Raw genomic sequence first — 14,970 nt, forward strand, 5'->3', positions numbered from 1 at the left:
ATCATTGACTGAAAGGGTTTAATTAGCGCTTTTCTAATTAGTGGCTATTTTCAAAGTAGATTAGCTATGTCAAGTAAACATTGGGGCTGGGATGATTAAAGATTTTTAATGAAAACATTTTTATGAATTAATTTTTCTTTTGTAGTATATGCATTTTTTTTAATTATCTTTTTTTGTATATAAGTATGCAAACACAAATTGTGACACTATATATATATGTCCTAAATACAAAATAAACAGGACAAACATATTAACAGCGTGTGTGTGTGTGTGTGTGTGTGTGTGTGTGTGTGTGTGTGTGTGTGTGTGTGTGTGTGTGTGTGTGTGTGTGTGTGTGTGTGTGTGTGTGTGTGTGTGTGTGTGTGTGTGTGTGTTACCGTTACATTTACTTTAGGAAAGCCGTTCAGTGTCCTTAGCTTGATAGTTAGCTGGAAAAAAATCATTCTAGAGATGAGTTTTTTGCTAAATATACAGAGGTGTAAAGTCCAGGGGTCAGAAAGTAAAAGTCCTGCCACATGTTTATTCCACCCGTGAACTCAGTCAGCTGATTTCACTAATTAGCTCCGTCTCCTGGCTGAAAAACTGTGCTAATCAGCAAATCCAGGTGATTGGAACAAACTACTGAGGAAGACTTTTACTTTCTGAACCTGGACTTTACACCTCTGTAAATATATGCACTATATTGCATATTACAGGGCTTCAGACTGCAATTCATGTGATTTTAAATGCAACTAGTTTTTTATTTGAATGTTGCTAATTAAATAAATGCATTTTTTGATCATATTTTTGCTAAATATAACCTGTATTTCTGTTTCTGTACATTCATTTTTGTGCATTACTGTCATTTTACTTCAGTTTGTTCTTTCGGATTAATTAATCTTCCTGTAATATCTCTTAGGTTTGTGAGTGGCAGTCGAGACGGCACTGCTCGTGTATGGCGACTGCATCAGAGACACCAATGGAAGAGCATTTTATTGAACATGTCAGCCACTCTTCCAGGGTATGGAGAACCTCTGGAAAACTCAAACAAGTGTTTCCTTGAAGCTGACTCGATCTGATAATGAAGTTTCTTCTTCCTTGTTCACTGAAGGTCTACACCTTTAACAGAGGATGAGAATTTCTTCAAACCCAAAGTCACCATGGTGTCCTGGGACCGCCATGATAACACGGTCATTACTGCCGTCAACAATTATCTCCTCAAAGTGTGGAATTCCTACACTGGACAGCTGCTACATATCCTTAAAGTAAGATATTTTCTGTTGTGCATATCCTGAGATGTAAAGGTGAAGTATATAGGATTTTCTTTTGCTATATGGAGCTGAATGAATCTCTCTTCCCCTTCTCTCAGGGTCACGAGGCAGAGGTGTATGTTTTGGAGCCACATCCCTATGACCCTCGCATCATGCTGTCTGCAGGCCATGATGGGAATGTCTTCATATGGGACCTCATCAGAGGCATTAAAACCATGCATTACTTTAATATGGTAGAGTATTCCAATAATCTTTTAGTATTATTTAGTGTGCACTAGGGATGCCCCCTAATAGTCAATGACCATTCATTTTATTTAGCCAAGTCACCTTTATTTATATAGCGCTTTTTACAATACAGATTGTTTCAAAGCACCTTTACAGAGATATATTTAGCAACTTTTAACCTTTTAAAATGCAGCTTCTATATATAATAAATTAAAAACTGCTCATTTTAATCAGTGCAAGTGTATTACAAATGTCATGCTGGTTTAGTGAGAAATAAATTTGTAGTTAACTTGTATTGTCCTTTTATATGAGTGTTTATGGTTATTCTGATGAATAGCCATTATGGCAAACGGAGTAGAACAACAAGCTTCAAATATATGTAACATTTAATTAAATTGAAACTATATGCATTTTTTTATTTCAACTACCATTCAAAAATTTGGGGTCAGTAAGTTTTGTAAAACATTTTTGAAAAGTTTCTTCTGTTCACGACAGCTGCATTAAGTTGAATTACAGTAAAAACGGCAATATTGTGAAATATTATTATAATTTAAAAGAACTGTTTTCCATTTCAATACATTGTAAAGTGTAATCTATTCCTGTGATGTTAAGCTGTTTTCAGCATCATTACTCCAGTCTTCAGTGTCACATGATCCTTCAGAAATCATTCTGATATGATGATTTGCTGCTTAAGAAACATTTCTGATTGTTATGCATTTTGAAAACGGTTGTGTTGCTTAATGTTTATGTGGAAAACTTGATAAAACATTTTCATATATATATATATATAGTTTTATGTATAAATTAATGATTGGACCTACAGTAATAAATTTTAACAAATTTTTATGTGTGTATATATATATATATATATATATACACACACACACACAAAAATTGTATATATATATATATATACAAAAATTGTGTATATATATATACAAAAATGTGTTAATTTATTACTGTAGGCCCAATCATTAATTTATTAGACATTCACATTTTTTTGTCCTTATGTTTTAATTGTTTTTCTGTGGTGTAGATTGAAGGTCAAGGACATGGTGCTGTGTTTGACTGTAAGTTCACCGCTGATGGGCATCGCTTTGCAATGACAGACTCTCATGGACATCTGGTTATTTTTGGCTTTGGGACCTCTAAGCCTTATGAAAAGGTTTGTATGATTTCTAGTTGAAAATCTGAAGTTGATCAATTGACGTCTAGTATAAAACAATTGAAGTTCCTAAATATAACTTCTCCATCTTTGAATTTATGTCTCTAAACTGATCCGTAGCTTCCAGACCAGGTGTTTTTCCACACTGACTATCGGCCATTGATCCGGGACTCAAATGGGTTTGTCCTGGATGAGCAGACCCAGCAGGCCCCACACCTGATGCCCCCGCCCTTCCTGGTGGACGTGGATGGGAACCCTCACCCTCCCCGATTCCAGAGACTGGTCCCAGGAAGGGAAAACATTGCAGATGAGCATCTAGTTCCTCAACTGGGTTATGTCGCCACAAGTAAGTTCCCTACTGTTGTCATAGCATTGTTGTAATGTATCCATAGTTCACTGTTGACTGCTTTAGCATGCACGGGTTCACTGTAAACAGCGCGTAGAAAAACCAGTTTCAGAACCGGTTCTATTGTATTAAAAGAATTGTGATGCACCAAAATGAAATGGTTTAATTTTTTGTTGAAAACTGAAACCAAAGATAGTTTATTTAACAATAAAAAAAAAGTAATCAAATTTATTTAAAAATCAATAATAAAAACAGAGTAATGAATTGCACATAAGGCTAATGTTTTATATTAGCCTTTTAATGATTTGAGGGACTGTATATCCGGCCGGTTATCGCAGAATAAACCCCCACTTGGTGATCAGGACCCACAATGCAAAGCGGCTACTTGTCACGCAAGTAAATAATTAAGACACAAAATATTGATTGGAGTCTAAATATTTTATTAGCTCATTAAACACAAAACATGTTTGTCCTAGCAAGCAGCTTCGAGCCTAGACAAACGAGTAAGTTCCAACAAGACGGACATTTAAGTCATAATTTCACTTATTACACTGCTTTTCACCACATAAATAATGACAGGGACATGAAATACTAATTTGAGGAAAAAAAGAAACATTTTCTGATCTTACCGGTTTATTATCTTGCGGACCATCAGAGAAGCACTTATTAAATGTCCCCGTTTCGATCAATGATTTGCCAAAACCAAAAATTCAGTTAGCTACATTTTATTTTAAGGTGATGTTGGAGTGTAATTACTCAAATAAGTACTGAGTATTTTTAATTAACTACATATACTTACTATATGGTTGAAATTTGCAGAATTTATAATTGTAACGTAAAGTTGTAATTTGTACAATGCATAATTTACTGTCATTTACATAGTAAGTATATGCAACCTATAACTTATGTCAGCTTATAATAAAGTGTGACCAGAAATTCTTTTTGGGCTATTATATATTTTCGGTTGCCGGTGCATCACTAAAAACATTATGATCACCGAGTGTTTCTGATTTGCACCTTTTGAAAATGGACCTGCATCGTGTTTCAGGTGATGGTGAGGTCGTGGAGCAGGTGATCAGTCAACAGTCTGCGGAGAGTGAGGAGGTTCGTCCCAGCGCCCTGGATTTTGCCATCCGCCAGCTTCAACTGCATCATGACAGACATGTTTCAGTTCAGGGAGAGGGTGGCGTTCCTGCCGCGGCCCGTGTGCCAGATCCAGGAACTCCCCGCAGAGGTGCCTATTCATTGAAATCTTGGCATTTAAATCACAGCATTGTACTCTTAGATCAACACCCGTTCAAGTAGATTTGCAATTGAATCTCCACCAAGTCTCATCTAATATTACTGTGTTTGATTGCATAGTGTCGGTGAATGAGCGGATGGAGGTGCAGTCTCCACCTAATGTGGGTTTACGGCGCAGCGGACAGGTGGAGGGAGTTCGTCAGATGCACCAGAATGCTCCACGCAGTCAGATGGCCACAGAGAGGGACCTTCAGGCCTGGAGGCGCAGGGTGGTGGTCCCTGATCTTACGACAAGTGGCTACAGGTGAGTTTTATTTATTAATTACATTATATCTGTTTTTTTTCACTTTTTTTTTTTAAATCTGTGTATACATTAAAGGATTAGTTCACTCCAGAATTAAAATATCCTGATCATTTACTGTCATCCAAGATGTTCATGTCTTTCTTTCTTCAGTCGAAAAGAAATTAAGGTTTTTGAGGAAAACATTCCAGGCTTTTTCTCCATATAGTGGACTTTAATTGGGACCAACGGGTTGAAGGTCAAAATTGCAGTTTTACTGCAGCTTCAAGGATCTCTACAGGATCCCAGCCGAGGAATAAGGGTTTTATCTAGCCAAACCATCGATCATTTAAAAAAAATTTTTTAAATGTATTTACTGTTTAAACACAAATACTCATCTTGCACTAGCTCAGCGATGCGTGTCCACGACTTCACGCATTGCGTAGTCACGTTGGAAAGGTCATGTGCACATCCTTTGTCAAGGATCAAATTTTTCTTTTTTTTAATGCTTTCTTTTACATATTTACACATTAACTTTAAAGTCTTTAAACTCAATTTCAGCTGTGTCCCTTCATTTTTGACTGTGTCCCTAAAATTAATTTTTAAATTAATGAAATCCCTTTCAGGTTATGAATATATCGTTCCCTTCTTTGGGAACCGGTTTACAATTGTAACCTGAGACATTCCCTTTTAAGGAAACTTCAATGTTGTGTCATGGTGTTGACACTATGGGAATTTTAATACCCATGCCGCCATACTGACCAAATGCCTGGCCAATCAAGCTGTGAATTAAGGGAAGCACAGACTTAATGAGCAAAAACTATCAAGCTAAAGGAGCCTGAGCCCATGGTGTTAAAAACCATGCCCATACCATGCGTTTTAAAAGTGTATAGAAAAGTCCACAGCACTGTAATTTAGCAGTATACTGATAGATAGAGCGCTTTACCAGTCAAAGGACTAGACCCTATAAGATCGTCCCATCTCGAGACCGAAACCATTCACTTACTTGGCCGGGGGTAGCAGAACCGAGCACTGGACTTCAAAGAAGCTCTTCCCAGATTGAGAGATAATAGGTTATAAACCACAGTGGGTCTCAAAGAAAGCAGGGCTATAGGCCTTCCGCTAAATATGCCTGCCTTACCAAGTTGTGAAAGGCAATCACAGACTTAGTGAGTCTAAGTTATTCACATAATTGTCCAGTGGTGGCATACCAAACCCCACACTACAAAAATCTTTTCCGTGAAATATATAGGCTCCAAACCTTCATGAGCCTTAAAGCTCTGCCCTCCTCTTGCATTGCTTATAGTTCTTAAAATACCTTTCCAACCAAGCTCTGAAAGGCAATCATAGACTTACTGAGACAAATTATTAACCCAGAAGGATCTAAGCTTATGGTTAACACCATGTCTAAGCATTGTATTTTAGATGAGGTGGACGAGCAACCAATTGTTCCTGAAACCTGTCTGTGATCTGTAGGATCCAGGTCAAGTCACCTTTATTTATATAGCGCTTTTTACAATACAAATGGTTTCAAAGCAGCTTTACAGAGATAACAGCAAAGTAAAGTTGTAATAGTATTGTTAAATTCAAAATTAAATGTTAAATGTCCCCAACTAAGCAAGCCAAAAGCCAATGGCGAAAAAAGGCGACAAAAAAAAGCCATTATGTAAAGCCATTATGTTGCCATGTGCAAATAGAGGTATCAACCTCACATCTTTGAGGGGGGAAACAGTCTGTTCACTGCTCTTACATGGTTTGTTTTCAGAGAACTGAACAGATCGAGTTGGGTACTTGTTGAAAGAGGATGCCCTATATTTTCCTTATTCAGGAAGCCTACAACCCTGCGTCCCAGAACCTGCTGAGATGGGCTGGCGACACACTGAGCATCACTGAGTGTAAATTTGGCGACAAATCTGTTAGAGGCCGATTGAGCCCCGAAACACCATAGGTGGCAAAGATGGCAATACAATCTTGTAACAACATTGTTTTTTCAGATCAGACACTTACTAGTGTCAAAAGGCCCTGAAACAGCTCTCTGGCAGACAGTCTAAGGCCCCATCCACACTACTACGTTTTAGTTTAGAAACGGAGACCTTTTGCAACGTTTGCACCTCCCATCCACACTAAAACGGCAAAAACGAAGACCTAAAACGGAGAAGTTTAGAAACGCTGCCGACCCTGTTTTGCGTTTTGAATCTCCGGAGGGCGTTTTAGTGAAGACTGGTCAAAACGGAGGACTTTAGAAACGATGACGCAGAGGCTCACGCTCGGCTCTCTGATTGGGTGTCATTCAACGGAAGAAAACACACAACAACAGCCTGGACTACCAGTTACGTTAATGCAGGTAAATTCTGCATTTTACAATGCTGTAACTGCCTACATGCGCCAGAGGCAAGCTATTATTCCTGCGATCTGTGACAGTTCCCGTGTGCAGCGGCGGTATCGACCGTACATGGAGCGTCGGTTTTGGGTTAAGCCGGGAAGAACCAGCGCATGGTGGGATAATTTTATCAATGAAGTTGTAGTTCCTGAAGAATGGTGCGAAAACTTTTGAATGTCCAGATTGGCACTTATCAACCTCAGCGAAATCTGAGGAATAGTCGATCTGTTTTCTGTTTACACCGGCACGCACATGCCCAGTGTAGGTGAATGGTGACGTGATCCACGTTTTCAGTCGTTTTAATGTGGACTGAGATCAGTTCTAATACGCAGCTGAAACGCTGGTGTGGACGTTTTAATTCTCCGTTTCTAAACTAAAACGCAGTTGTGTGGATGGGGCCTAAAAGTGGAATAAATGTTTCTGCTTTGACACGAAAGAGGGGGTAGGTCAGTTTGTTCTGTGTCAGCTTTGTTCTTGTTCGCAGGGAACAACTGAATAAGATCGGCTGGCGACTCGTTGAGAGGGGAATGCCCAACACTGTTCGGGGGGGCTGACTGCCCCAACACCCTCTGAGGAGGGAGTGGGTGCCACCCTTCTCCAGCATCTCAGTCTCCTGAGGGCCTCGGGGGAAAGTGGACACATGAGTTTTAGCCACCCGAGGAGCTAAGATGGTCCTTGGATCCGTCTTAACCCTGGATGACTGAGAATGTGTGCGACGTATGAATGAGAGTTGAATGCCACCTATTGCCTCTTCGCCTCCTGAACCCTGTCGGCAACTGTATTTACTGCACCGCCGAACAGGGCTGAAATCGGAGAGCCCATAATTAATATTTTTTTCTTTCTTTCTTTAATCTCCGAGAGGTTTAGCCACAGATGCCTTTGAGGCAACCAGAACAGCCATTGAACGGCCGTCCACTTTGAGGTGCGGATGGTGAGATCTGTGGCTCTGTGGAGTTATCCAACTACCTCGGGGCCTAATTCCTCACAATTGTCCAGTTCTTTTAAGAGGTCCTCTTGGCTGGCCTGCAAAACTGCCATTATGTGGAGTGACCCACTAGCTTGCCCCCGCAGCCTCTTAAGCCTTGCCAAACAGACCTGATGTTACGCTACATGGTCTGGATGGCAAGGATGTTCAGCTGTAACACGAACTGTTGCAGCAAGCCTACTTTGTTCTTATCTGGGTTAGTACAGTGTTACTACGTCACCTTAAAATAAAGTAGAACTGATGCAGCTAATAGTAGGTCCTCGTTTTGATCAGAGGAGATCACTGAACAAGCCTTCAGATTCAAAACACCCGAGAAAGGGAAGCACCCGTCTCAAGGTCCGTCTTCACCAACTCAACCTTCAATCCCCATGCTTGAAGCGCTCGCAATGAGGGCAGCCGGATCCCTCAAGAGCTGACAGAGCGTGCTCTGCTATTAATAACAGATCACACACAATTTAAGTGTTTCGTCCCTGGTTTAAAAACGAGGACACAACTCCTAAACTGTCTTTTTGGCATGTTACAATTTCTAACATGACACAATGTTTTTTACACACAAAACATCAGACAATAGCTTCCTGAAGACATGTTTATCCGTGACGTAGCTGCCCTTTTATGGTCTTGATGCGCTACGCTGAGTCATCTGACCTCTGTCAGCCAATAGAATTTGCATTTTTTCACACGTGCTTTACGGTGCTGATCCACTTGTCCGACACGACTGTCGCATGGTGTCGCGACGCCTCCCCCACATTTGTACGTTGATGGGCGTTCCTCTGTTTACCCCTATGGGCGTGGTTTTGACCGAGCGGGAAATGTTGCGTATCAGAACAGAGGTCCTGCGAGAGACTCCCCCCGTCTCCATATGCTCTACTTCTATTGGATAGACGCGACGTTCAACGGACTTCATTTGCATAAAGATGGGCATCGGCCAGCTTTTTGACGCGCGACAATTTTCAAAAGGAAGTGCCGCCTTCCCGGAATGCTTTGCGGGTGCGACAGTCGCGTGACGTCATCCATAGGAATAAATCGGAGCGTGGCGCGACAGAAGTGTCACACGGACAAGTGGATCAGCACCGTTAGACACTGGTCTCGCTGGAAGCATTCCCATAACAACGACATGATGCAGCAACTCCATGTCGATTATCGGACAGTAAAAATGACTGATATTGGGGGTTGATTTTAGAGCATTCAGACAGGCTGTTTAACAATGCAATGGCTTCTTCCTTTAGGGCGCAGGAGTTGTTCAGAACAGCCAAGGGAGATGAGGAGGTCAGCCTTTACAACATCAAGAGAAGAAGAGTGACCCACGCCAGCTTCAGGGTAGGGTTCTTCTTTCTAATGGACTGCCTTATGGTTATTAAGGTCAACACTGAGTGAACATCATTAAGGTGAGATGATTTTGCCCATAGGATGATTCTGATGAGGAAGGACCATGTCTCAAACGTGCGCAGTCACGCAAACGGCAGAAAAACCAGCAGCGTAAAGAGAGTCTGGCTGAAGAGTACATCGAGTTCTCATGTGAGGAAGGGGAGGAGACGGCATCTTCTGAGGTTGAGTGTTTGTTCATTTATTTTTTTAAACTCTGTCATATCAGACATGTCAATAAGGATGTGCGTTTATGTGTTATTGGTGCAGGACAGTGAAATGGAGGGCAGTGATGTTAATTTGTCCATTGAGGATGAAGAGGAATGGAGGAGTGATAGTTCGAGGTACTTTTTTTGTTGTTTTAAAGATGAAAGTGTGTAATATCTGCAAGTGGCACCAAATATTAATTGCACAACATTTGCTTCCAATAATTCCTCAGTTAATCCAATAAAAAAAAAAGTTCACTTAAAGATTGAATGCCTGTCTTGGCCATTTTTATTCATACTCAAAAAGATACATCTAATTGAAGTGTAAAAAAAAAAAATATATATATATATATATAATGTAAATATGTGCTGTCAGCGTTAACGCTTTTTAAAATCAAATCCTTAACACGTTAAAATAATTTAATACAAATAAATTACAGAAGTGAAGCTGTGTCATTAACTTAATTTATGCCACGCCGTTAGATCTTAAAAGTCGTGAGTTTATCAAACTAAACATCTACAAGCCCCCCCGCTTTGCGTTTTTTGTCTCCAAATTGTGCATTAAAATCGTTCAATGCACAGCTAGCTCTTGATTATCACTTACAAAATAATAACCTACACCCTTAAACTGATAAGTCTTCCATATAATAATTTAATTTCATGTTTTCATCGCTAACATATTCATGAGGGTAAGATGTACATTGTGTCTTTGTTCATAACTGAAGCCGCTCCTCCAGTGACTATTCCGACTGGATGGCAGATGCAGGAATAACTTTGCGACGGTCCACGTCTCCATCCTCCCGACGGAGGACTAGCCGCAGGATCAGCAGCTCTGAGGAAGAGGATGAGGAGGACGAAGAGGCCGCGGATGAGGACCAGACTCTAGAGGAAGAGGAGCAGATGGCTTCACCCCGAAAGCACAAGAAGGCCAAAAGCAAAATGCCAAAGGTGTCAATAGAGCCATACAGCACATCCATTACTGTAAGGCCCTGATATACTCACGGCGAAGTACTTTTGCGTTCTTTGCATGGGGTAAAAAGAAGTTGGAAATTTGTGAGCAGTGGTACTCGAACATCCCATCGCCCGTGCTGCTGAGAGCAGTGTTTAGATGAATGTTATCACTCAGTAACAAAATAAACACAACAAAAATAACAGCGGTGAGAAAACGGCAGTTAAGAAAGAATCAGATTCTGCTTGCCAGTCAAGTCATGTCACATAGTCATGTACCACTTTATACTATAGACTGCTTTAAAAGGGTGATATAATGGCCCTTTTTACAATATGTAAAATAAGTCTCTGTTGTCCCCAGAGTGTGTATGTGAAGTTTTAGCTCAAAATACCCCACAGATAATTTTGTAAATTAAGTTGTCCCCTTTTGAGGGTCAGTAAAAACGCATTGTTTCGTGTGTGTCCCTTTAAATGCAAATGAGCTGCTGCTCCCGGCACAAAGGGCAGAGCTTTGTGTGTGTGTGTTGTTTCGATTACCTCACGCAGACAAGTACTAAAATGTCAGGAACTGTTCTGCCTTTTATGTTTAAACCGGAGTCGGACAATGATGGAGACTCAAGATGAAGTGACAATATGTAGAATGCAACACTTACGTTTCTGAATGGTTAGTTGATGAATTTATGTAGATGAAGGGGTTAAGTTAACTTAGCCTGGTCCCACCAGGCTCTCGTACATTTGATTTGTACATAGTCTGGCACCGCTCCATTGACAAGCGTTAACTTCCTTGTAGGCGGGCACTCTATTGAAGAAAACTATTGGATCTGCCCAGAGTCACTCTGGATCCGGCATAACTAATCGCTAACGTTTGGTCGTGACGTATGCCTAGCGTTCGCCTTAGCCAACTCATTTTCCCGAACGCCGTGGGGAGGAGGGCCTCAACATCATGGCCACCAACAAAACTAAGCAAACATTGTTCTTGCTCCGGCTTTAACTTCTTGATATTCGGCAGCGTTGCCACAACGGACCGAATGGCTTCGCTCGCATCTTTCTCCACTGCCATTACTGAACTATAACTCAAAATAACGCACGACATCAACGCCATCGTTCTCAGGCATTCCCTCTGTTCGCTGATTGGCCTGGTAAAAAATTGATTGGAGAAAACCAAAGACTACAGCACAATCCCAGACCTAATACTGAAGGAGAATGAAAATTGAGCAGAAGTACGTAGGAGGGCGGAGACAGGATAGTTAACTATCTTCAAGTCTTTGATTAGCATATACTGTCATGATAATCTATAAATCGCTCGTCTGGGAACTATTTTAAGATGCCTACTGAGTGACATGCTATTGCATTTGTGTTACGTACTGTATTGCATGTGAAAAGATGCAACGTCTTGAGCAGACTCACAAATGTCCTCGACTATACAACACAATATGGACCATGTGTTCCCGGGGGAGGGGTTTATGTAAATTTTAGGGTCGTGATGTCACAAACCCGGGAGGAATGTTTTGTAGTCCCAACCAGCCGTTTGTTTTAGTCCTTAAACGATTTCTTTAAAAGCAAATATCTCCCTTTGCTTTGAACTTTAAGCGTTGTAACTTTGCAGATGTTTATGCTCAAACAGCAACATTTCACACTAACTAAAGTTAGAAAAGTGAAATCATAATCAACCACCCCTTTAAATCAAACAGCTTTACAGTACTACTACTATAAAGCGGCTCTCCAGGGCGTTTTGGATGTTTTTACTCACGGATCTCTGACCGGAAGAAAGTAACCGGAGAAGATTTCCAAAAAGCCAAAACCTTGCATACCTATTATGTATTCACCATGAACCAACGGTAGTACGAAGGTGTTTACCAGCCGAAGCAAACTTTTGCATCTTGAAGTATATCAGGGCCTTTTCTGTCAGTTCTTATTTGATCCTTTAAAATTAAATATTAACTTGGTACTGTGAAGTGCTTTTTGAAATCCTTAGTTGTAATTCTGGAGAGGCATTTTTACTGTTGGCTAGCACTTAATTTTTGTCTTCATGAAAGAATGGTTTGAAAAACTTATTTTAAATTCAATGCAATTCATTTTCTTATCCTTAGCCACCAAAACCGAGGCCACCCGTCAACAGAGAGATCTCAAATGAGTTCCGTCCCCCATTATGGATTACTGACGTCATTCCCCGAAAGTCCCCCTTCGTCCCTCAATTGGGAGACGAGGTACAGAATACATTCCTCTCGTCTGTATTAAAGTATAACTGATCCATGTCTAAATCCACTGTCTCTTTTTCTGTTCACAGGTCATCTATTTTTGTCAGGGTCATGAGGCGTATGTGGAGACAGTCTGTAGGACAAAACTGTACCACATTAACCTAGACAGACAGCCATGGAAGAAGATGGAGTTAAGAGTATGATCAAAACAATACTTGGATTTTACTAACACTTTTACTATTATACATCTGTTTTTATTAGATGCATTCATAAGTGCTTTGTAAAACTTTGCGTTGATCTGATTTTAACAGTTATACGCACATGCATGCATCACTTGTCAGTAGCTATGTTTCCATCCACGTATTTTTATGCAAATTTTGGGATGTCGCATAAAATTATACTGGTTGGAAATGCCAAAATGCTCTAGAAATGTTAAAATGCGCAAAAAACGTATGCACTCATTTAGGGTGCATAACTTTTTATTCGGTAAGAAAACATGCCCATAAACTGCGAGGGGAAACAAATTTACCGAATTGATTCCTGGATGTGCAGCAAAACTCATGTGACTTTGCCTCAACAGATCATGTGATTGGAAAACTGAATCAATACCAGTGAACCAATCTCATCGCACTCTATCTAAAATGCTGTTTTAGTCGTGCTGAAATGCCTGACCCAAAGTCTTTCATCAGAATGATTTGGTATAATTACCTTCCAGAACTCTTACATGATTGCGTTCCCAAACACCAGCATCCCAACGCAAGATTACATGACAGCGTTTATTGCATCTAAAGTCATTTATTATATAAGAAAGTCTCACTGACTTCACCTGTTCCAACAAATGTATTATTCTATTAATGATACTTTGTGCCAGTTTCCCATGAAGTAAAGGTTTTGTTTCCTTGAGCACATGGGATGGAAACGATGCTTTATCCGCAAATGTTTTCTGCAAATGCAAAGTTTAATTCGCAACACAGCTAGTGCGGCAAGGCTATTTTTATTTGTCTGCATTTATTTGTTGTAGTGACCGACAATGGGCTACAGATGCTGTCTTAAGGTTCTATTTCCTTGTATTTAACCATGAACATTTCTTTATAAAAAAAATGCATGCAACTCAGCTAACCTTTAATGTTTTCAGCAAGTTTGGCATTGAAAAATATAAATCATATGTTTTTACCAGGACCAAGAGTTTGTGAAAATAACAGGGATCAAGTATGAAGTCTCCCCTCCAACCCTGTGTTGTCTGAAACTGACCCAGATTGACCCTGGAACAGGCAAAATAACAGACCGAACCTTTTCCATAAAGTAAGTGCTGGCAAGCAGTGCTGGGTAGATTACTAAATACAAATTACCTGATGAAGATTGTGGTTAGTAACGTAATTATAACATTACACATTTTAGGTAATATAATAGCTTATAAATACCACTTTGATATAAAAATAGTAAGAAAAAGAAGAAAATAAATGTTGAATCTGATTACATGTAATCTGGATTACGTGATTCAGTTACTGCCCAGCACTGTGGGCAAGATCGGATATAAAATTAAAGTTATCTTTCAGATCTTTTGTGTTGATTTTTAAACTAAAATAATTGTTTTGGTGCCGTTTTTCCTCAGATATCATGATATGGCGGATGTAATTGATTTTCTGGTGCTGCGTCAAAGCTACGACGAGGCGCGGAGCAGAGTGTGGAAATCAAGTATGTATGAGGCATGACCTGAGAATAGAGTTGAGAGAGTTTGTTGTACCACCCTGCATCAATTCAGTCATGTCTGTTCTGTTTCTGTAGATGATCGGTTTCGCTCCGTGATCGATGACGCCTGGTGGTTCGGGACCATAGTTTGTCAGGAACCATATCAGTCCGAGTATCCCGACAGCCATTTTCAGTGCTTTAAAGTCAAGTAAGCCCAAACTTTGTTTGAATTATTGGGAGCTGTTGCATAGATCTTAGGCATTCGCTGTGGTTTTTAACTTTCTGATTTTGCAGATGGGACAACGGCGAGACAGAAAAGCTGAGTCCATGGGATGTGGAAGCTATTCCTGAAAACGGTACTTCTGACCACTTAAGCTTTAGCTTTTTGCAGCTCAGATAAAATTGGCACATCAGCAGTCGTTGCACTAAATTCAGGGTGTTTGTTTGTTTACTCCTGCATTTCTAACAGAAAGGTAATTTGTTATTGTGTTGTAATAAAGCAAATGGTCTGTTTAATGAGTTGTTTCCGTGCTGCAGCTGAACAGCCGGAGTCGGAGGGCGCGGGGGTGCCAGTGACGGATGAGGAGATGATCGATATCCTCTACAAACCTCAGGGGGGTGAATGGGGGGACAGGGGTCGTGACCAAGAGAGCGCACGCATCATTGCAGGCATAGAACAGCTTGTGACTGTGGG

At 40.4% G+C, this 14,970-nt stretch overlaps 1 protein-coding gene across 1 annotated transcript in view; it reads left to right on the forward strand.

Annotated features, from left to right (window-relative positions):
- The window catches only part of brwd1 (bromodomain and WD repeat domain containing 1), a 35,682-nt gene that overhangs the window by 8,129 nt on the left and 12,583 nt on the right, over positions 1-14,970 (forward strand). Inside the window, exons 13-30 of the mRNA XM_077207642.1 lie at positions 899-1,000; positions 1,091-1,244; positions 1,349-1,483; positions 2,512-2,640; positions 2,761-2,986; positions 4,035-4,220; positions 4,349-4,532; positions 9,100-9,190; positions 9,280-9,420; positions 9,506-9,579; positions 10,167-10,389; positions 12,480-12,596; positions 12,677-12,784; positions 13,765-13,889; positions 14,200-14,282; positions 14,373-14,484; positions 14,571-14,632; positions 14,814-14,969. Coding sequence (XP_077063757.1) covers positions 899-1,000; positions 1,091-1,244; positions 1,349-1,483; positions 2,512-2,640; positions 2,761-2,986; positions 4,035-4,220; positions 4,349-4,532; positions 9,100-9,190; positions 9,280-9,420; positions 9,506-9,579; positions 10,167-10,389; positions 12,480-12,596; positions 12,677-12,784; positions 13,765-13,889; positions 14,200-14,282; positions 14,373-14,484; positions 14,571-14,632; positions 14,814-14,969 — 2,408 coding nt within the window. The remainder of the gene's footprint in view (positions 1-898; positions 1,001-1,090; positions 1,245-1,348; positions 1,484-2,511; positions 2,641-2,760; positions 2,987-4,034; positions 4,221-4,348; positions 4,533-9,099; positions 9,191-9,279; positions 9,421-9,505; positions 9,580-10,166; positions 10,390-12,479; positions 12,597-12,676; positions 12,785-13,764; positions 13,890-14,199; positions 14,283-14,372; positions 14,485-14,570; positions 14,633-14,813; position 14,970) is intronic.

This window comes from Siphateles boraxobius, unplaced genomic scaffold, assembly GCF_051911475.1.
Source record: "Siphateles boraxobius isolate OS27281-9 unplaced genomic scaffold, OSU_SipBor_1 6, whole genome shotgun sequence".
Lineage (NCBI taxonomy): Eukaryota > Metazoa > Chordata > Actinopteri > Cypriniformes > Leuciscidae > Siphateles > Siphateles boraxobius.